Here is a 23,178-nt window from a genome sequence, read left to right as displayed (position 1 = left end):
TACATTAAAAGTTCTACATCATCACAAACTCTAGCAGTGTCAGCAAAAACTGAACATTATCTTTGCAAAAGCAGAATTTTTGCACCAGGTGGAGCTAAAGTTGTGACAAGTTAATGTGGCAGAGTCTCTAATGGAAAAGCCCCTCTGGTGTATGCTGCTGGCAGGTGATAGCGGAGTTTTTTCCAGAAGGAGGAAGAAGGCAACATGGAGCTCAAGCCCTCCCAGGTGACACAGTGTCCAGTCTTATGAAGGAGCTGTAAGGCCTCTTCTACTGAACCTGATTGAGCCTCCTCTGTGGTCTCGGGTTTGATGAAAACCAAGCTTGTTTTCCGTTGCACGAGGGCCGCATGGACGACACTCAACAAGCCTGACTCCAGAAATGCATCCACAGGTGAAGGTATCAGAACCACAGACCGACTCTGTTCTATGCAGTCTAACACAGCCTCGGCCACGGCTGCAACAACATGAATGAAAACGATTCAATACTTTTTGTTGCGTGTTCATTTTGCTTTAAGGAAAATACCAACTAAATATACAGAAATACCTTGTCCTGGTAGCACGTCACGATCATAGAGGCAGAGTTTATAATGAAACCTTTCTTCCAAAACATTCTCCAGCCATTTTCTATCACATATATTGAGTCCTGTAACTGTGTCGCTCTTATAACACATCAAAAAGACATCATAGGTTTTTCCATCTGAAAGAACAAGAATTATTGTTGCATTATGTGAAGCCCAGTTGACTTGAATAAGTGCTGTGGTGAGTTAGTGGTACAGTCGTCTCTCTACATAGCAGTTTGAACATCGCTCCCTCACTCTATCGTGGTTTTTCAAAAATTAATTAAATAATAAATGATCGCTGTTTCATGGTTGACTCTTATGGAACCCCCAAGCATTAGTGTTGCGCAATGTGATGTAAACAAAGCATAATAGCAGTGTCAAGGTAAGTATAGGGGTGTTTTTTTTAAGTCTACTGCGCTCTAATGATGTTAAAAAACATTTAGAAGGTCGTAAACAGGTTTTTGATGCTCTAATATTTTATTTATGAATAAGGAATTCACTTATCACAATTGGGTCTGAAACCAATTAACAGCGATAAACAATGGATTACTATATTTGCACTACTTGTAAAAAGCCTACCTTTCACATTTGCGTTATTTGTATTCACGTGACAGCTTCTTTTCTGATTAACTCCTATAACATCCTGTAATCTTTTATATAAAATTTTTTTTTGTGTAATAATTACGGACGTCCGATAATATCGGCCCGATATTGGCATCAAAATGTGATATTGGTAGATATCGGTATCGGGTTTTGTCCAGATAATGAAAACCGATTTTAACAATGCTTTATAGATGGACATTTTAATGTTCACGTGGCAAGGATGACACCACAGTTTGTTGACATACAGTGCAATCCTACTTCACGGAAATTTACTGGAATCAATTAACCACGATAAACAAGGGACGGCTGTACTTAAAAAGATGTTTATTAAAATGACACAACAGCTAACTCTCACCTGAGATTCTCATATGGCAGCCCAGAGTGTCTCGCAGGAAAAGGGTGATATGGATTTTGAACTTGATGTAAACAGTGACAGTTACAGCCATCACTGCCACGATGACCACAGGACAGAGTACCAGAGAAAGATGGGAAGGTCGATCTGAAAGGAAGGAATTAAAAGATATAAAAAGATATCACTTTTAAAGGTCCATCCATCCATTTTATATGCCGCTTATCCTCATTAGGGTCGGATGCTGGAGCCTATGCCAGCTGACTTGGAGGAGAAGAGGGGTACACCCTGGACTGGTCGCCAGCCAATCGCAGGGCACATATAGCCAAACAACCATTCACGCTCAAATTCATACCTATGGACAATTTAGAGTCGCCAATTAACCTAACCACTTTTTGGAATGTGGAAGGACACCGAAGTACCCGGTGAAAACCCACGCACGCACGGCGAGAACATGCAAACTCCACACAGAAATGCCAAGCGGAGATTCGAACCCAGGTCTTTCTGATCTCCTGGCTGTGTGGCCAACATGCTAACCACTCAGCCCACTTTTAAAGGTCATATACTATTAAAATTGTTTTCAGTGCTCAAGTCTATGGTACTCAATTTTCAGCCCATTTTCAGCAGATATACCATACACATACTGTAGATAGAGGATTTTGTGGAAACTACGAGAGTCAATGGAGAAGGCAACATGGTGACATTCATAATTATTAGGCAAGTGACCCAATTGTCATTTTTTAATGCATAAAGGCCGGAGGAGATCAGGGGTGCTTTGATATTTTATAGATTTATATATAGATATAGATTTTCGTGAAAAAGCACGGTATCGGCATCTGCCGATACTTGCTCAGCTCTGCCTCCATTGCAGCAGCCAGCCTACAGCGACTGTCTCCCGCCCGCTTTCCCTTCACAAAGCCAAAAAAGCATGTCTGCTGTATGGCACTTCCTGTTGTTGTGAGAGTGCTATAAGTTTTGCACACTGCAAAGCATGCCTTAAAAAGCCTTAGTTTGGTGCGGCATTTGGGGGGCGGGCACTTGGCAGGGCGTAGTGAGTTTTCGCGGCTGGCGATGTGATTGTCGGTCGGGCGGAGGCTAATTACCCAAAACACGAGACACACGCACGTGATAGCCCGAACAGTGGTTGGGTTCGTCGGACACCGGGAAACTGGGTTTGCCGACTGCCTGGGGTCCTGCTGGATGCTCTTGCATCCAAAATCTCTTTCAAGAAGGCGCCTGATCCTCTAAGTTTCACCAGTGATTTTGAAAAAGTACGTCAAATTTGTTTTTGTCTAAATTTTATGGTTCCCCATTCATATAATATAGCCCAGCGGTCACTAATGTGGTGCCCGCGGGCACCCCACGACCACGAGGTGCCTCCAAGCCTGCTTTTCATTCAGGTTGTTAGTTAAGAAGAACAATAGAAAGAAATGCATTCTAAAATACAAAATGTGAGTTGTAGATACCAGCATTTTGTTAATGTTCTGGTAAAACAACCATATTCCCTTTGTTTGGGTTGAAATAAGCTATGAAAATAAATATTTTTTAAAATGTTTTTTATTTAAAGATTTACACTTGTATGTGTATGTGATTGGTATCAATATCGGCCGATTTCACTCGTGGATGATCGGGATCATTATTGACAGCATAAAAACTTGATGGGACCATCCCTAAAAATAATCATCATCATCATCATAATAACACAGGCTACTGTTGCACCATAATCCACTCAGAGCTAAAACTCAACTCTAAACCAACGATGTCACTTCCTGTCCGGAACACATTTATTGCAACACACTCAAGCATGAGTCTTATTTAAGTCTTAAACGGCATATTTTCTCTGATTATGTCTACTAAGGGTGATACGAGTGTAAAAATGACTATAGGCGTGTTATTTCATGTCTAGAGGGCCCTGATAATGTTAAAAAAAACATTCTAATACACTCTAATATTTTATTTATGAATAAGAAATTAACTTATGACAATTGGGTCTGAAACCAATTAACAGCGATAAACAATGGATTACTATATTTGCACTACTTGTAAAAAGCCTACCTTTCACATTTGCGTTATTTATATTCACGTGACAGCTTCTTTTCTGATTAACTCTTATGACATCCTGTAATCTTTTACATTTTAATTTTTTTGTGTAATAATTAGAGATGTCCGATAACATCGGCCTAATATTGGCATAAAAATGTGATATTGGCAGATATCGGATATCCAGATAATGAAAACTGATTTATGCTGTATAGATGGACATTTTAATGTTCACGTGGCCAGGATGACGCCATAGTTTGTTGACATACAGTGCAAGCCCACCTCCTTTGCGCTTTCCACAGGCTCTCGTGTCCCTGTCCGCTCTGACTGTGCTAAGTCAGCTAGATCCCCACGTTAGCATCTGGGATGCTAGCTGTTAGCTATCTTTCAGTGAACTCCCTGAAGGTCTTGACGTTCTTTGTCAGCTTGTCGATCTTGTTTGGTAAAATTCATGTTTCCCATTATAGTAGAAGGTACCGAAGTGTGGTGGACCTCATCAGTGATGAGCTTACTAGTCCCACCCAGCGTAGTAACGCTATAACGTCTGAGATGAAAGTCATCACAACATTGCGATACCTGGCACACAGGTAAAATGCAACAATGCAGCAGTGATGACTTGAATAATAAAATGAATCCTTGTGAAAGAATGTGTTTAAGGTTTTGTTATGAAAATGTACTAAACGCTCACATATTTTCACGTGTGAGAATGTGATGTGACCATGAATGCGAGCAGCTGCATTTTGCAGCATCAGGTAATCTATATATGTTATCACCCACTTTATAAATATATTATTGTTGTACTCTTGTGTATAGAAGGGAACAAGCAGGCCCTGTGAGGGGAATCAAAGGGATCAGTCTTGTGTAACTCGGAGACATGGAGGAGGTTGAGGTGCTCAAGTTCTTTTGCTCCTTTTCGCAGGATGTGATGTTAGAAAATTAATTAAACCACACATGTATGATATCACTACACTGACGCACACACTTAGATAGAGACACAGAGTTCAGCTGTAGTAGGCCCCTTCCTTGAGAAGCTGAACTCTCCTGTAACTAGGGAACGCTCAATTGCAAATAAAGAGAGGTTTTTCGGAGGAGCGTAACCAGAGCGGTATGGGATACAACTCTAGTGCGTCCCTCCGTTTCTCCTCGCGAGTAAGACAATCTTGCCGTGGTTGAGTCTGTTTCTTTGAGTAGTTATACAGTCCAGTACTTGTCTTGGTTATCTGCAAGGATTTCCCTGACATTTTAAAACTTGGTCCTTCGAGCCGGATGGTAACGCCTCTCTTCAGTGGATGATCGACGACGACTGAACCAAAACGGTGCACCGTCGGGGACACCAGGTCCCTAGACAGACCTCCTTTCCACGAGGCCAGAAGTTGGACATCCGCCACCGAGAGACTGCAAACACCATCCAACCAGCCTGAACGACTCAACCAGCGGAGAGATTGATTGAGGTCAGTAAATGTTTCTGACAGGACGTGGATTGGTGTACACATTTCCACGAGTTTACCGTAAAAAGTAAACAGGAAGCAGTTTAATACTGTTATGGTCAGTAAATTAATTTTTATTGACACGGACGTGTAGGGTACTTGATCACTACGTAACACGAGTTTACCGTAACAAGTAAACAGGAAGCAGTATTTGGCCCATACTGTTATTACCGAAACAACACTTTGTGTTGCTAGGAACGGACGCGCGAAGTGTGAATGAGAAGTGTGAATTAGTTGTGTGGATGGTCTTCAGTGAAAAGAGATCTAAAACTGGTGAAACGGTCGTGAGAATAAACACCCAAGGGATGTCCGCCTTTCTGAGGTAGAAGCTTGGCATCCGACACGACACCAGGAACTCTCATTTCTCTTTGAACTAATAAGACACATAACTTAATATTAGTGATACCAGTAAGACCCCCGAGAAGGGGGCACGCCCTAAAAAACAAAAAGGAGTCACTGTGTATTTGACACAAGCAGATTTGGAGGGGAAAGTACGTTTGGCAGAAGTTGATAATGAAGATAGTTGTAAGTTTATTGAGAAGTGGAAGACTCAATATGGCTTCTCAGGAAATGTAGACGACTCCGACGAGTTGAATACACTCCTCAGTAGTTGTCCCAAGACACCTGAGGATTCCAGTTGGAGAGTGGACGAGGCAGAAAGACCGTGGCCACGGCAGACCAGACCCTTTCATGGGCTGCCTTCTCAACTCAATAACTGGAAACCGAAGGTTGACGGGATACTGACAGGAGAGAAAACAACAACAACACTAGGTCATTTATGTTGCCTTCATTCAAAATGGGGAATAAAAATGGTAAACAAATTCAATGAGAAGACCTAAAAAATAAAGATTGGCAATACGTTCAACAACAAGACCCGACAAAAGTAAAACATTTAGAGATATGGATAAACAAATATGGGTCTGACGGACAACTGAACTTGACTAAATTGACAACTACGGACTGACATTGAGACTGAGAATAAACAGAGATTGACTAAGATGCAGACTGACGGGTATGACGACCTACCATTTTGGACTGTTTTAGCAGAAAAGGAAAAAGGAAAGTCAGATGTTAGAACCGAGGATGATGACGGGTGGTTGTGTTGGCAACTAGCCAAGAAAAGGAAAGAGAGCCCGACGAGGTTTCCTCTCCTTCTCGACTTTATCCACAACTACCTGTGAAACCACCTCAATACGAGGAACCAAAGGGTGCACAAAAACCATCAGCACCTAGGACCAGAAGTGATCCCATGTCTGTTTCATGGTCTAAACACTTGGGAGGAGTTTTCTCACCCAAGCCCCCACCTACAACTACGCCTGATGCAGACGCTTTTCCAATGATAGAAGTACCAAACCTAAATGTGATAAATGATAATGAACCAACCGTTCTTGTGTACCGTACCTGGACACAAGATGACATTAAAAAGGCACTATTGGGAATAAAATCAGCAAAAGAGGATATCCAACAATTTATTGCTGACATGGAAAATTTGAGGAGATCATATCACCACTTAGACTGAAGGGTTACACAATTGATAGATCGAGTGACTACTAAATTCAGGAAAAGAGCAAATTATGCGGTAACTGTGCAATGTAAACAAAAAGACAGAGAAGCCTTTGACGACTACAGAGTGCGCATGATTAATGTGTTATAATCACCAACATAATAATATAATAATGTGTTATAATAGTTGATAAGGTTTGAACCTTATCAACTACAATTAAAACATGTCTTGCACTCCAATTCAAGTGCAGGAATTAAGAATTGGGTGGATAAACATTTCATAAACATGCCGACTGCAAATATGGCTGATTACATTACCAATGCGCAACATGCTGAAAAAGTGATGAAAGGAAAAGATAAAATGCAAAATATAGACACATTCTTAAGCAAAGCAAATGGCCAAATTTACTTTCAATGTGCAGGGGGTATACCACTATACTACTCTAGCTATAACTAACTTATTAGATGCCATACAACTTCCCACAAAACTAGCAGTTTGTACACACTAATAAAACTGATCCCATCTCATTAGGAAATTCCTTTGCAGATAAGACAAACTTGCAGCATCAAAAGCATTACATCATGTTGATAAGACTGACAATCCTATGACACTTTGGCTGACATGCAACAGCAAAGTTCGAAACAGGAAACTGACCATTGGCTTAGGAACAAAGCAACATTATGAAACAATGTTTATTTCTCCGTAGAGAACAAACCAATTGAACAAACTGTAACAGCAAAACATGGGTTTATGACGTCACTACTAATGCAAAAGCATGGTGGGAAATGGAGGCCTGTGACCTACTATTCCTAGCAGCTTGACGCAGTAGCACGAGCAACACCGGAATGTGTACAGCCTGTTCTCGCAGCCGCATTGGCAGTGGAGGCCTCAGCAGAAGTGGTGCTCTTCCATCCATTAACCCTGAAAGTGCCACACGCTGTCTCCATTCTGCTGTTGGAAACAAGGATGCAGTTTTTATCACCCACACGACACCTGCACGGCACAGCAGTCTTGCTGTCTCAAGGACACATCAACATTATCAGATGTGGTGCACTCAACCCTGCAACACTTGTGCCCACAGCAGCTGATGGCACACCCCACAATTGTGGTGAGCATGTGGAAGTCTCCACCAAACCTCGACCTGACCTGACAGACACACCTCTGTCAACAGGAGCTGTAGTTTTTGTGGATGGCTCAGCTAGCAAAAATTTGCCCAGGGAAAAATAAAGTAGGATTCGCCATAAGAACAACAAAAGACATCCTATATCAAGGCAAACTGAAATCCACTAATTCAGCCCAGGCTGCAGAACTTTCAGCTCTCATAACAGCATGCGAAATGTTTGAAGGAAAAGATGTTACCATATGGACTGACAGTCAATATGGTTACGGAGCTGTGCATGTGTTTTGTCAACAATGGGCGAGAAGAGGTTTTACAACCACCACAGGAAAAGATGTAGTGCAACTACCTCGAACATTGGCTATTTGTAAATGTGAAGCACATTTAACAGGAAACGACCCGATTACTGTTGGAAAACAAGGCTGCTAAAGAGACGGCACATGGCGGCCCTCCAGTTGACACAGCACTTGCACAAACCTCTGGTGATACATCAACCACACCTGAGAACACAAATGACATCCTCATTAGCAGACAAAAAACATGCGCCTCATGCTGAAAAACTTATTGGAAAAACAAAAGGTGCACGATTGGACGATAACATGTTAAGCACACTACCTGATGGGAAACAATGGTTACCCAAATCTTTGTTTGAGTGGGCTGCAAAATTGAGCCATGGGTTGAGTCATGTCTCAACAGGAGGGATGGTGGCACAGGTACACCAACATTACCACAACCATGGTTTCACACTATTTTCAAAAAAATTTTGTCACAAGTGCCTGATATGCGTTAAAAATAATGCACAAGGGTATTTACGCCCAAAAAGAGGAAAGTTCCCAACACCACCGGAACCATTCCACACAATACACATGGACTACATTGAACTAAAAGTACAGGGAAAACAATATTGTTTGGTGATCATTGATGTATTTTCAAAATGGGTTGAACTGTTTCCAAGTGCCCATGCCGATGCCAGGACTGTTGTAAAGGCATTGTGTAACCGCATAATACCCACGTTTGGCATTCCATCTGTGATTAGAAGTGATAATAGTACACATTTTGTGAACAAAGCTGTGACAAAAGTGGGAGAGTGATTACATATTGACTTGAAAAGACATTGTGTGTATCACCCACAGTCCGCAGGACTAGTGGAAAGGACAAATGGAACTGTTAAGTCCAGACTGGTCAAAAACAATGAAAGAGCCGAAAAAACAATGGCCAGACTGCATTGGACTTGTGGAGACTGGAATGAGAATCATTCCAGCTGAGGGAAAGACACTTTCCCCTTTTGAAATTGTTTTTGGACAACCATACAAGTTGCCAGACTTGATGCCGGAAGGGAAAACACCCGTGGGAGGGTCCATACCCGCCCACATGAGGAATATATAATATATGAACAGGAGAATATATGAACAGAGGGAGGTGCATAAACACAATTACTTGCCAGTGTGTTCTGCTCCACAGACAACCCAAGTCCGAGTCGGTGACCAGGTCTTCCTTAAAGTGCTGAAACGACCCAGGTGGGACAGTGAACGCTGGGACGGTCCACTCGAGGTGATCGCCGTCACACCAACTGCAGTAAAGGTGACGGGACGAGCTGGCTAAATTCATCAATCCCAGTGCAAGGTCCGACACTTCCCTGGTGGGCCGAGTGACGCCAGTCCCCTGAGCTAAACAGCACTGCGAGACCATCACCTAGACTCCGACTCCCCCCGTCGAAAGACCACAGTGGGAGAGAGGGTTTTCCGTGGCAAACACACCCCTCTCAGGAAGAATGATCAACAAACTACAATTCCACCAACATCGCCGCTGGCGAGTGGGCGCTGGAGTCACAGCGACTCTGGTGACCCTCATGGTGACGGTCGGCCTCTGGACAGCAAAGGGACCCGGCCACGTCACCCCTGACGCGTCTCATGCAGCAGACCCCCGTCCAACTCCTTCCTTAAATGGTTACACGACACATTTGTCAGTTGGAAAAACGTCTTCCTTTCACTGGCTAGTATGTGTGTCGGTGGGTTTCTGTTAGTACTCTGTTGTATCACCTGTGGCATCCCCTTGTGCCGGCTCATGTCTACCAAACTCATGGACGCCATCCGAGTCAAGGTGGCTGGCCCAGGTCACTGTTGCTTTAGCTGAATATCAACCCGTGTCCCTACATGAGCCTGACAATGACTCTGACACCTTGGTGTAAATCCCGTATGATGAAACAAATGAAAAGTCTACCTGACAGTGTTGGTTTTCTGATATTTTTGGATTTTCTCTGATGCGTTACATTTCCATTTCCATTTTTTTATTTTGCTCTAGCGTGCTTGTATATGTATATGTATGTTTCTCCTTACTTGGGAAGGGTTTCTACCTTTTTCCCTACGGGGTTTTTGGGTAGTTTTCTCCCCACTCAAGTAATGAGACTTTGATGGTTTGATGATTATTTTCATAAACAGGAGGGAATTGTGAAAGAATGTGTTTAAGGTTTTGTTATGAAAATGTACTAAACGCTCACATATTTTCACGTGTGAGAATGTGATGTGACCATGAATGCGAGCAGCTGCATTTTGCAGCATCAGGTAATCTATATATGTTATCACCCACTTTATAAATATATTATTGTTGTACTCTTGTGTATAGAAGGGAACAAGCAGGCCCTGTGAGGGGAATCAAAGGGATCAGTCTTGTGTAACTCGGAGACATGGAGGAGGTTGAGGTGCTCAAGTTCTTTTGCTCCTTTTCGCAGGATGTGATGTTAGAAAATTAATTAAACCACACATGTATGATATCACTACACTGACGCACACACTTAGATAGAGACACAGAGTTCAGCTGTAGTAGGCCCCTTCCTTGAGAAGCTGAACTCTCCTGTAACTAGGGAACGCTCAATTGCAAATAAAGAGAGGTTTTTCGGAGGAGCGTAACCAGAGCGGTATGGGATACAACTCTAGTGCGTCCCTCCGTTTCTCCTCGCGAGTAAGACAATCTTGCCGTGGTTGAGTCTGTTTCTTTGAGTAGTTATACAGTCCAGTACTTGTCTTGGTTATCTGCAAGGATTTCCCTGACAATCCTCAAAAGTCCAACTTGGACAATAATTGTACACACTGTGTGAAAGTACACACTTTACAATTCATACCAAGCCATGCAGTTGCATGGATAGAACAATCTTACCTTTTTGGGCCAAGGATATGGTGACGTTGCTCGAGTCCTGAGAGAGAGATTCCATTTTACAGGTGTAATGTTTTGATAGAGCATCCTCTGTTACTTTTTTGAACACTAGCGACACAATGTTTTTCTCTCCTTCTGTCGTAGTTTCCCTGCAAAGTTAGATAACAGCAAGCTTAGAAGGCTGGCCTCATGTATTAATGACTATTTGTCCATCTTTGTCCTACCTTGTAGAATTGTAGAATACTGGTAAAGAGTCATTCATTTCCACAAATGTGCTGCCAATCAACCAAAACAATGAAATAGGGACTGAATACTTAAGGGCTTCACATTTGATCACCGCAGGGAAGCCTATAAATGCAGATGAATGTTTCAATAGTGCACTTTTGTAACATACCAAATTGGAGTTCATACAACAGGAGTGATGCTCACCTACATCCACATAAATTGTTTCATTTGCCCGCGGGGAAGTTATCACTGCGTGTTTGTCCATATTTGCTGTGCAAAGAGAACACTTGTAACTTGACTTTCGATGAAGATTGGTTCAAGGGTGAAGGTTGCGTTCACACTTGACATGTTTGGTTCGGTTAAATTGAACTCTGGCGCATTTATTCTGCTAGTTCGTTTGATTTTGGTTAATGTGCAGAGGCGTGGCTCAAGTGAAATCTAGTGCGTTTTGGTTTAGTTGAGCTCAAAAAGGGGAACGCTACATGGACCAAAGAAAGGGACCAAGATTAAAATTACAGTAAAAAGCATTCAAAAATTCTCGTTTATCGCTGTTAATTGGTTCCAGACCCGACCGTGACGGGTGAATTTGTGCTAAGTAGGATTCTTTATTTACCGGTATACTGTTGTCCTTTGCTACATCCCGGTTTGAACATCGCTCCCTCACTCTATTGCGGTTTTCCAAGCATTAATTAATTAATAAATGGTCGCTGTTTCATGGTTGACTGTGGCCTATTATTACTGAAAAATATGCATATTTAGAAAAACTGTGATAGAGTGAAGTCGCAAAGTGTGAATGGGCAAGGGATGACTGTATGTACGAAAAAATGTGTTGGAGGTGCTTTCTCTCCGCCATGCCCTCTCTCTCTTTGTGTGTGACAACAGCTCTCTTACAAAGTATATACCAAAAGGTTGTGCAGTAAAGAATACTGTATATGCATAAAATAATTGACTGATTGTGCAGGTTTTACATGACTTGAAGGTGCTGTAAGCCTTGATCACACGGCTGCCCAGAGGACCCTCGCGTTGAAACGTACATCAAGCATTATATCCCTCTTCCTGTTTTGAGTACATAAACCATGCCCTAGGTAACACACACACTACCTACGTTGTTGTCAGCTTATCATAGCGATTTGACAAAGTTTAGCTACTAACGTTAGCTATCATTGAATGTATAGCTTATCATAACAATACCATGAGTGAAAATTGTTACTCGCCTCTCTAGGACTGCATAGGCTACGGACTTGTACATGAATACCAGGCAGCTGTGAGTGACCAGTCATCTTATTCTGTCCCAAAAACAACTTACGCTGATCTTTAAGCAGTTTAACAAGTAATTGTAAAAAAAAAATTCATGCACTACTGGTAATATATGCTAGCTGGTGGTGGTGATCTTATATTTTCTGGTTGAAACCATGTAATTTGGAGCCAAAGACATACAGTATAATATTGCATAATTATATATACAGTATGTATATAACCAACATATTCAAGGCAGAAGACTGCATTTTGGTGTGAAATATTTGAGTTCAGTCATGTAAAAGCTGTCCTATCAATTTATTTTTTGATGCATGTTGTTATGTTATGTTAAAAAGTTTGTTCCTGACCGTACAGATCCACAAGTGTGAACGCAGCCTTAATCATTTTGATCTTACTCTGACTAGGCTGGACATCCAACACCAATGTAAAGCTCATGTTGTAGATTTGACCATCATACAGGTAAGGCCTAATGCAGGTGTAGATGCCGCTGTCTTTTTTTTCCACATTTGAGAAGTAGCTGTCAACTTCATGCAATGACTCTCCAATCTATGAGATGTTACGAAAACGTCATTGTTAATAAGACCAATGACACATTCAGAAGGAAATATTGAAAAACTCTCATGAATCTGCCGCGTTCACATACCTTGTGCCATGTAAGGTCGTAGCTGGTAATGTTGGGAGTATTTGGGTCAGGGACATCGCTATCAGGGCAGGTCAATGTGCAGGACTCTTCGGTGTAACATGTCATTGAGTACCGAGTTCTGTTCTCCATCTCTCTGCTCAGTTTGGTGTACACAGTCACTCTGAACCAGAACTGGCTGCTTGTATTCCTATCATGTAAAGAAGGTGATATTAAGGACTTAAGCAGGCTAGAACAGCTACAATACTCTTACTGTCTGATGTGCTTTCATTCCCTCCAATATCTTCTTCAAGGTCAGCTGTGATAGGCTCCAGCATACCCGCGACAGTAGTGAGGATAAGCGGCATAGAAGATGGATGGATGGATCTCTTTCGAGGCAAATGTTATGAACAACAAAAATCAATTATTTCTATACCGCTTGTCCTCATTAGGGTCGCAGGTGAGCTGTAGCCTATCTAAGCTGACTTTCAGGTGAGAGACGAGGTACGCTGAGAAGATCTGGTCAACTCATCAGATGAATTCATTTATTTTTCAGGTTATTTGCTTAACCTTCTGACTGTCACGCACACACAGGCGAGTGTTGTTCACTTGGCTGCATTAACTCCCATTTGCCTGATGACCACACTGTGAGCCTCGAAAACTCACCATACTCCCTTCAAGTCTTTGTTCTTCAAATGCCATATGAAATTAAAGGTTTTTAACGTGCTGCCCCCGCGAGATAGTATTTGTGGCATGTCTTTGCAGGTAAGCTTCACAGGGCAGACTTGATTGTTTTTATTTCGGCATGCCTGCAGACTGTGAAAGAAAATGGGAGGAGGACGCTGTCCAAGACGGTCGTAAGGGAAAGACCCTACACTGCACGAAGGGCTCGTTGCAGGCTGCAATAGTACTTGCAACGACGTCAAAACGCATGGCATGCCGAGCACGTGATTTTTCAAAGAAATCGGATGACGCCGATCGGTGGGCGATCGATCGAAGCATCCCTAAAAATGTAAAGATTTTGGAGTACATCTGTTGGATTTTGTGTCTATTTGTCCAGAAGAGCATTTGTAAGGTCAGAGGTCACTGATGTTGGACCTTAGAGATTGCCTCTTTTCAAGTTCTTCCACACCAAACTCATCCAAGCATACATATACAGTCTTTGCTGTTTGCAGTGGGGCAGAATGTGCACAACATAGGGTTGTGCCTTGGTTGTACTGGACATAATATACTTACAGTACATATAGGCATCTTGATACCCAAGGTCCAAGAAGAATTTACCTTTGTGAACATGAGTAGTTCCCCTGATGGTTTACAGAAGCAGTGAGAATATAAAGACTCCTGCCATGATGCATCAGGCCAGCCTTCTTCTGCTCAGCAGGTGACATGTTGTTCAGATCCATCTCCTGGCTGTTCTCACTAATCCACATCACTTCACCACCCGCACGACGATATCTTGCAGGTTGAGGACACTGTAGCACCACCATGTCACCTGCCTTGACATAGATCTCCTGCGGGGACCTCGCCTCACACTTGCCTGTGGATTATATTAATGAGTTCATTTCCAAGTGTATTAACATACTGCTTTAAGACTAAAACATTTATACAAAAAAAATTAAAGTGGCTATTTAGTTGGCATTTAGTGACCTTGTGGTGATTGCATGGATAATAATAATGTAACCATCAGTCCAGACGCTGCATGATTTTTAACCACATCCTCATTTGTTGGCACCTATCTCGTGATTCAAGGGAAACAAACGTTGTGAAAGAAAGCATTTTAACAATACGTAGTATTAGAATAAATAATAAAGCATAATTCTCACAAACTAAAAGCTAGCTGTACTATTGCATTGTTTTTATTATTAACAGCATGATGCATTCTACTTTTAACAGCATTGTAGACTTACAATGTAATTACCAGCTCATAATGAATTGTCCACTCCAGCATATGGATCATAATGACCGAAATTGTAATGTAGTTTTAAATCATATCATACATTATGCATAAGTAGAAATCTTACTGTTTCATTCACCGACCTTTTAAAGATGAAAGTAGTAAAAGCAGCAGGAACACAAGCACCTTCATGACGATGGCACAGCGGCAGCGCAGCAGCACACGCTCGCTTCTCGGAATATTTGTTTCAATGTGGAACGGAAACCTTACCAAAGGGTGTCAAAAGCAGATACCTCTTGGGTTTCCACGAGACATAATAGGAATTGGATTTAAAACAAATCACTGATGATGACTAAACGACTGCAAATCAATGATACAATTGCCCATGAGCTTCAGCATGTGAGCATTTATTATGCAAATAAAACAAAACAATGAAGGACACATCAGCTAACATACATATTCACGTAGATTGGTCCGGTAACCATGACAACAGTCTACATGTTTTTAGTTACAAAGTTGTTTTTAGTTGCCATGTTATACTTTACAACAATTCAGTGCTGTCTACTGTCTGAAATACGCTATGAAAAGCTACGTTTAAACTATTCGGACACTAGAGGGCAACAAAAACATCAACTAGGCTTAACCATAATCAAAACACATAATGTTCTGACACAACTTGCTGAGACAATACAAGTATGTATAAAAAAAACTCACTGCCAAAGAGGTATTCTTTAACAATATGTTGATTATTGTGGTAATAATGTGTAGTGGTGAAATGTATCATAGTGAGAGGTGTTTTTTAATTTAGATACATGGGAGGGGAAAACCCTTATCTTACCATACTTCTCAGTATGATGCATTAATACACCAGCAACTATGAGGCAATGCTCAATAGAGCCATTTTTTATGCATCACATCTGGATTATACAAGTGTACCAAATGTTGTGGCGAGTGGATGTCCATTAATTGTCAGTAGGGATGTCATGAGACACCCAACTCATGAGATGAGAATGAAACGAGATGAGAAAGCATGAGAATGGGTCCCCGAGAATGAAGCGAGAGGAGATTTTAAAATGAATTTTAAGAAAACTACAATAAAAAAATCTTAACTGGACAAACAAATGTTTTATTTAACTGAGTCACAAAACAATGCAGGTGCATTTTGAAATATTTAATAAAGGGACACTACTGTCAGCATTTTTTAGACCAAATAAACCACTCATGTTATGGTTATATATAATAAAAATAATAATAATAATTAGGGGTGTCACAAGCTCTCGTGTCACAAGATCTCGCAAGATTAAAACGTGACTAAATATCTCATTCAGAAAAAAACTTAAAAGAAATTAATTAATCACACAAACTTTTGGCCTGTACTGTAAGAAAATATCATAATAATGCAATATTTCCTTTAATATGTCAAGGCCATACACAACCTCAGCCCTGCGTACCTGACTGACCTCCTCCACATTGCCACCCCAGCTTGCTCCCTCAGATCCTCCTCCTCCATTCCCCTCACTGTGCCCTCTGCCTGCCTCAGCGCCATGGGGAGCAGAGCTTTCAGACGCTCTGCTCCCAAACTCAGACTCATTACCATCCGACATCCGAAATGTTGACTCACTCCCCATCTTCAACTGCAGTTGTGGTTGATTTAATGTATTTACTTGACTAACCAATATTAACCTGAATATAAGCCAATAGTTTTCCCAGAGAAAAAAGTCTAAATTCTGGTAATTAAAGATATGATGGCATCTATGCATGTAAACCAACAGATGGCACCAAAATATTTCTCCTGAAGTGAGTTGGAGCTTTTCTTCCTGTCACTGACACCCACACCAGTGACAAGTTGGAATAAAAAAGGGAGCAAGGAAAGTGTAGCAAACAATTTCGTTAATGCTCCTTTTGGTGGATGTAGCATTCACTACAACACAAAGGGACTCTCATATATTTCAAGAAAGTGTGTTGCAGTTAGAGCTTGACTCACATTTCAACAAACTGCGGTCCACAAGTATGTCCTTACACTGCACATCAAGCAGAAGAGGGTCACAGAGGTTCCACAGTTTCACATTGGAATATCCACGTTGGATTGCCACGAAACACCAGCTGTCATCGCTGAGAGCAGAGAAAGACCACAGAAGGTCAACTCAGTTTGCTGCCTTCTTGTGTTTAACTCACCTAATATTAGCATGTCTTACTGTTTCGGCTAAATCACAGTGCTGCCACTCAGAGGAAGAAAGAAGAACTGCACGGTCACCAAGCACGGCTGGAGAAAAAGAGAGACATGCTCGGACACAACCAAAATGAGTAAGTAAAGAAGTTGTTTGGAAAAGCATTGTGAAACAAAATGAATTATACAGTAGAGATATTTGCTGTCCAGGTTAATATCAACCTGCTTAGATAGTTTTGAGAAGAGGCGAGACATGAGCGCTGGTGTCACAGTGTAATGGGCTCCACAGACGGGAGGCAACAAACGACTGCGATTGGCGAAACTCATCGCCAACGCGTAACAAACCATGCATACTATGACCAGCGACACCCTTGAGCGACGTGTTCACACCCAGAGCGAATTATATGAGTCTCCCACGGTTTTGATTGGCTGTAAGATGTGGAGGGAATTTGGGGGTATCAAAGTAGTTCAGAGGAGGAAAAGCGGCCGGCAGGTCGCGGGAGCGCGCACGCTCAGCTGAAAACTCAACCGTGTGACGCCGTGTTAGTCTTAAGGCACAGTACTTCATGATAATGAAGCGATGGTACGTTTTGTCAGCTTTATGGGTAACTATACAGCACCCAAAGCACGAATTTCTTGACTTTATATTTGTTAGATATGTGGAAGCATTTGATTCAAGCATATCTAGAAACGCGGTGGGAGGAGCAGGTTAGACATTCACAATGTAACTGTGGCACTTTGTTACACAGTTGTCCCTCGATTTATTTGTTTCTGTATAACAAATGACAAATTACCAAGCTCATTCATTTATAGAAAAGAGGGGCATGCATGCAGTATTCGGTAGGGAGGATTTTGGAGCTGCCGAAAATTGCATGCACCCCTGGTTGGTCAAATACGACTCCTAAATGTGTGTAATTCACACGATGTGCTTCAAAGACACCCATCTCTCACATGGACTGCATCATTTCATCTAAAAATGTCCCAAACAAGAAGTAGAGGGTGCATGCAATTCTCGGCAGGACGGATTTTGGAGCTGCCGAAAATTGCATGCACCCCTCGTTGGTCAAATACGACTCCTAAATGTGTGTAATTCACACAATGTGCTTCAAAGACACACATCTCTCACGTAGTTGGCGTCATTTCATCTAAAAATGTCCCAAACAAGAAATAGGGGGTGCATGCAATTCTCGGCAGGACGGATTTTGGAGCTGCCGAAAATTGCATGCACCCCTGGTTGGTCAAATACGACTCCTAAATGTGTGTAATTCACACAATGTGCTTCAAAGACACCCATCTCTCACATGGACTGCATCATTTCATCTAAAAATGTCCCAAACAAGAAGTAGAGGGTGCATGCAATTCTCGGCAGGACGGATTTTGGAGCTGCCGAAAATTGCATCCACCCCTGGTTGGTCAAATACGACTCCTAAATGTGTGTAATTCACACAATGTGCTTCAAAGACACACATCTCTCACGTAGTTGGCGTCATTTCATCTAAAAATGTCCCAAACAAGAAATAGGGGGTGCATGCAATTCTCGGCAGGACGGATTTTGGAGCTGCCGAAAATTGCATGCACCCCTGGTTGGTCAAATACGACTCCTAAATGTGTGTAATTCACACAATGTGCTTCAAAGACACCCACCTCTCACGTAGTTGGCGTCATTTCTTCTAAAAATGTCCCAAACAAGAAGTAGGGGGTGCATGCAATTCTCGGCAGGACGGATTTTGGAGCTGCCGAAAATTGCATCCACCCCTGGTTGGTCAAATACGACTCCTAAATGTGTGTAATTCACACAATGTGCTTCAAAGACACCCACCTCTCACGTAGTTTGCGTCATTTCTTCTAAAAATGTCCCAAACAAGAAATAGGGGGTATATGCAATTCTCGGCAGGACGGATTTTGAACCTGCCGAAAATTGCATGCACCCCTCGTTGGTCAAATACGACTCCTAAATGTGTGTAATTCACACGATGTGTTTCAAAGACACCCACCACCAATTCCGACATAATTTATTTAAAGTGCAGACAAGTAAAAGCATGCATAATGACATGTTACTCATATAAAAATACAGTCTGTATACATATACATATATTTAAATAACATGATTATTTGTAATTCCTGTGTTATTTTTGCATTTTGTTGTAATTTTAAAGGTGTCTAAACCCTGTTTTATTGGTTGGTGTGGCATGTTGTGGCATGTTGCATTTTGGTGTTGGTCTGGAGAGGTTGAATTAGTGATGTGCGATACTACTGATTTCATCTCCGATTCGATACTAAGTAAAATTCAAGCTGGTATTGGCTATACCAATACCATACCAATATTTTGTGCAAATACACTTAGTGTTTCTGATAATTTTAACAAAGTACAGTATTTCAAATCACACTGCATGATAATCCCACTGCATAAATAATACAAGACATCAGAATGATTTTGACGTCGGTAATTCACAATCATCACAATTCCATTAATGATCAGGCATAGTTTCAACAGGCTGAGAGAGACTGACTGAGCAGTGTTGTTTTTACGCATTCCACACTTACCCTGGAAGAAAAAGAACAATTAGCTCCCACCAATTACCGATCATTTCAGCAACATCTCAATCATTACCTTACCTTCCATTGTGTTCATGATAATGATATACATTACCAGTAAATCTGACTTAAGGATCAAAATTATTGATATTTTGGTTTAGAATCGATTTTACAACATAAACATTTGGTATCGGAAGTAGCGATATTTCCGTATCGATTCCTACATCACTTACTAGCAAGTGCTTTACAGTAGCTGCGGTAGTTTTTGTAATTATCGATTAGTTAACATGGACCCTGCATTGTACGAAACTTTGTTGTTGTACAAAACACAAGGAAAGTACACAAGGAAAGTGATTTTCAGATGGATCCAATGCAATACAAGATAATTGTGGGGATTTTCAATGAACATCATCATTGGATGTTAACGGTAAACCTTTGACTGTCACTTTGAAAAGCTGTAAAACAGTCCTTAATTGGTGATGATATGAAGTTTATGATTACAGTTTAGGAAACATAAAAAAAAAATTAATCTGTTTTCATTGTCTCACTCAGTTGTAGTAGTGGAGAAGTTGTAAAATGAATGTTACCTTCCAAAATGCAAAGGTTATTTATCCTCATGAAAAGCGGGCCGTGTTTGTGGATCCATTGGGAGAATCCCAGATGAAAATAAAAAGATGCCTGGAAACAACAAGGTAACAAGAAGTTAAAAAGCAGTTACAAACCTAAAACTGGTATAGACAAAGATTTATCATTTCTTCAAGGGCATTCATGCGGAAGAGGGATTGCAAGGTGTCAAGGTGGGCATGTAGCACCCTTCCCCATGGACTTCAGAGCGATGGCACATCATGCGGTGTCTTTGCTTTGAAAGTGAGTACTGTAGTGGTTTCTTCCAGCTAGACCTTCAATGTTGACGGAATCAATCCAGCTTATGCACACATCACACAGTATATTGGATACAATATTTAGAACCGATTTCAAGATGGTGTTAGTCCTGCACTTCTTCATTTACCGTAACTTGCCCCCCCCACTCCTCCCGCCCCTTTTTTTTTAGGAAAGTATGAAGTATCACTATTCATTGGGTCCATACCTAAAAACCTGTTTTCAGTTTGCTCAGTGTATACTAGAAGACCAGCCCTTGACCTTAGACATGAGCAAAGGTTGCGTCAACAACATGAGAGAAGAAATTGCCAGAACTCTTCTCCGTGAATCTGGTGTGTTTCCTTTTTGCCTTCTTTTGTTTGTGTTAATGTTCAGTATCAGCAGGATTGTTTGGAGATGTTTTTGGTCACCATTTTGTCAAATAACTGAAGGTTGTTTTGTGTGTGTGTTTTTTTAAGAGTCCCTCAAGAATATCTGCCATCATTGTGGGTCTGAGGGAATGGATGCCATGCTATGGGTAATGACATTACATTGAACATATCAGGACACATACTTAGCAAGCCAAGTTAGTAACTACTATAGATGTCACATTCTTTTTATACATGAAAGTAATGAATACATTTTAAAGTAGTTTTCTATTGTAGTGGTAGTAATGCCTACAGTAAAAGATAACGTATAGAAAGGATTTGAATAACACCTCCAATGTTTTTCATTTTCAGATTTGCTGTGACAACTGCAGCAGGTGGTTCCACCACACGTGCTTAAATAATCCTTCGCTGGATGACGAGTATCTCTGCCCTCTCTGCGTGTAGGATAAGGGGGAGAGAAGAGCAAGTGTTTGCTACAGTTGGGACTTACCGCATGGTGGCCTAGAGGTTAGCATGTTGGCCACAAAGTCAGGAGATTTGAATTTGAATCTGTGTGGAAAATGATGGATGGCGTTCTGATTGTTCTAACTTTGCCTGTGTTTACTTTTCACTGTGTTTTACTTTTGTTCCATCCGAGTTACATTTTTATTATTCATATATATTTATTTATTGTATATAGTTTGAAAAAATCACCACTAATAAGCACATTTCTGTTAAAATACTATTTATATATTTTGTAATAAAGTTTTCATATAAAACATTTTCCCCCTCCTATTTACTGTTTGGGACATTTTGAAAATATATGATCTTAAACCAAACAGAGTGGATTTTGGTCCTGCCAAATATTGCATCCGCCTTCCTTTTTGCTGTTTGGGACATTTTTAGATGAAATGACGCCAACTACGTGAGAGATGGATGTCTTTGAAGCACATTGTGTGAATTACACACATTTAGGAGTCGTATTTGACCAACGAGGGGTGCATGCAATTTTCGGCAGCTCCAAAATCCGTCCTGCCGAGAATTGCATGCACCCTCTACTTCTTGTTTGGGACATTTTTAGATGAAATGATGCAGTCCATGTGAGAGATGGGTGTCTTTGAAGCACATCGTGTGAATTACACACATTTAGGAGTCGTATTTGACCAACGAGGGGTGGATGCAATTTTCGGCAGCTCCAAAATCCGTCCTGCCGAGAATTGCATGCACCCCCTATTTCTTGTTTGGGACATTTTTAGATGAAATGACGCCAACTACGTGAGAGATGTGTGTCTTTGAAGCACATTGTGTGAATTACACACATTTAGGAGTCGTATTTGACCAACGAGGGGTGCATGCAATTTTCGGCAGCTCCAAAATCCGTCCTGCCGAGAATTGCATGCACCCTCTACTTCTTGTTTGGGACATTTTTAGATGAAATGATGCAGTCCATGTGAGAGATGGGTGTCTTTGAAGCACATCGTGTGAATTACACACATTTAGGAGTCGTATTTGACCAACCAGGGGTGCATGCAATTTTCGGCAGCTCCAAAATCCTCCCTACCGAATACTGCATGCATGCCCCTCTTTTCTATAAATGAATGAGCTTGGTAATTTGTCATTTGTTATGCAGAAACAAATAAATCGAGGGACAACTGTGTAACAAAGTGCCACAGTTACATTGTGAATGTCTAACCTGCTCCTCCCACCGCGTTTCTAGATATGCTTGAATCAAATGCTTCCACATATCTAACAAATATAAAGCCAAGAAATTCGTGCTTTGGGTGCTGTATAGTTACCCATAAAGCTGACAAAACGTACCATCGCTTCGTTATCATGAAGTACTGTGCCTTTAAGAATAGCACGGTGTGGTTTTCAGCTGAGCGTGCGCGCTCCCGCGACCTGCATGCAGATCTCGGCATGGATGCCAAACTCGGCACAACACCTGTGTTGATCGAGTACTCTTGCTAGTAAACTTACATAAATGTCCATATAAGATGAATGTAAACTTACAATATATGTTTACTCTGGCACCGTCGAATTCCCATGCCGCTTTTTTCTTTATATCTCTAAATTCTTTTTTAGAAACGTCAAATAGCTCCGGAAAACCTGACACGGCAAAGTATGGCGTACTGATTAGCATCCTTTTCGCTGATTGGTCGATCAATGTAACTCCCGCTGATTGGTCCTCTTATGGGCGACAGCCATGAAAAGTTGAACAAATTGCTCACTTGCTGGGATCGCTTCGCAAGCCAGCGTGTGCACGATGACACGCATGAACACAAACTTTCACACACACGAATTTCGCGTGCGTTTGGCTGGACGGTGAAACGTGATAATTGCCCTTCGCGCAGGTTCCATTGAAAATGAATGGGGTAGAGGCGATGTCAACTCCCATGTGTGGCGCCCATCAAGCTGAAACGCCAATGTGAAAAAGAAGCTTCTTAA

The 23,178-nt window shown here is 41.5% G+C and overlaps 1 protein-coding gene across 5 annotated transcripts; it reads right to left on the bottom strand.

The window, feature by feature from the left end:
• Nucleotides 1–108: 108 nt before the first annotated feature.
• LOC129178422 (interleukin-1 receptor-like 1) lies at nt 109–22,853 on the bottom strand. 5 transcript variants are annotated; one of them, XM_054770664.1, is made up of 13 exons: nt 22,744–22,853; nt 17,001–17,068; nt 16,790–16,917; nt 14,193–14,448; nt 12,936–13,122; nt 12,688–12,838; nt 11,240–11,305; nt 11,035–11,158; nt 10,814–10,959; nt 7,348–7,494; nt 1,519–1,662; nt 545–697; nt 109–454 (listed from the first exon to the last, which is right to left on the bottom strand). In XM_054770664.1, exons 4-13 carry the CDS (start codon nt 14,396–14,398, stop codon nt 111–113), a joined length of 1,668 nt encoding a protein of 555 aa, XP_054626639.1. In that variant the 5' UTR covers nt 14,399–14,448; nt 16,790–16,917; nt 17,001–17,068; nt 22,744–22,853; the 3' UTR covers nt 109–110. The 5 variants fall into 5 exon arrangements, with proteins under 5 accessions (XP_054626639.1, XP_054626640.1, XP_054626638.1 ...); XM_054770665.1 differs by lacking the exon at nt 22,744–22,853 and adding an exon at nt 17,195–17,267; XM_054770663.1 differs by lacking the exons at nt 16,790–16,917; nt 17,001–17,068; nt 22,744–22,853 and adding an exon at nt 14,949–15,078.
• Between the last annotated feature and the right edge of the window lie 325 nt (nt 22,854–23,178).

The sequence above is a fragment of the Dunckerocampus dactyliophorus genome, chromosome 3 (genome assembly GCF_027744805.1).
Source record: "Dunckerocampus dactyliophorus isolate RoL2022-P2 chromosome 3, RoL_Ddac_1.1, whole genome shotgun sequence".
NCBI classification, from domain to species: Eukaryota; Metazoa; Chordata; class Actinopteri; order Syngnathiformes; family Syngnathidae; genus Dunckerocampus; species Dunckerocampus dactyliophorus.
This window is presented reverse-complemented; position numbering and strand designations above follow the sequence as displayed.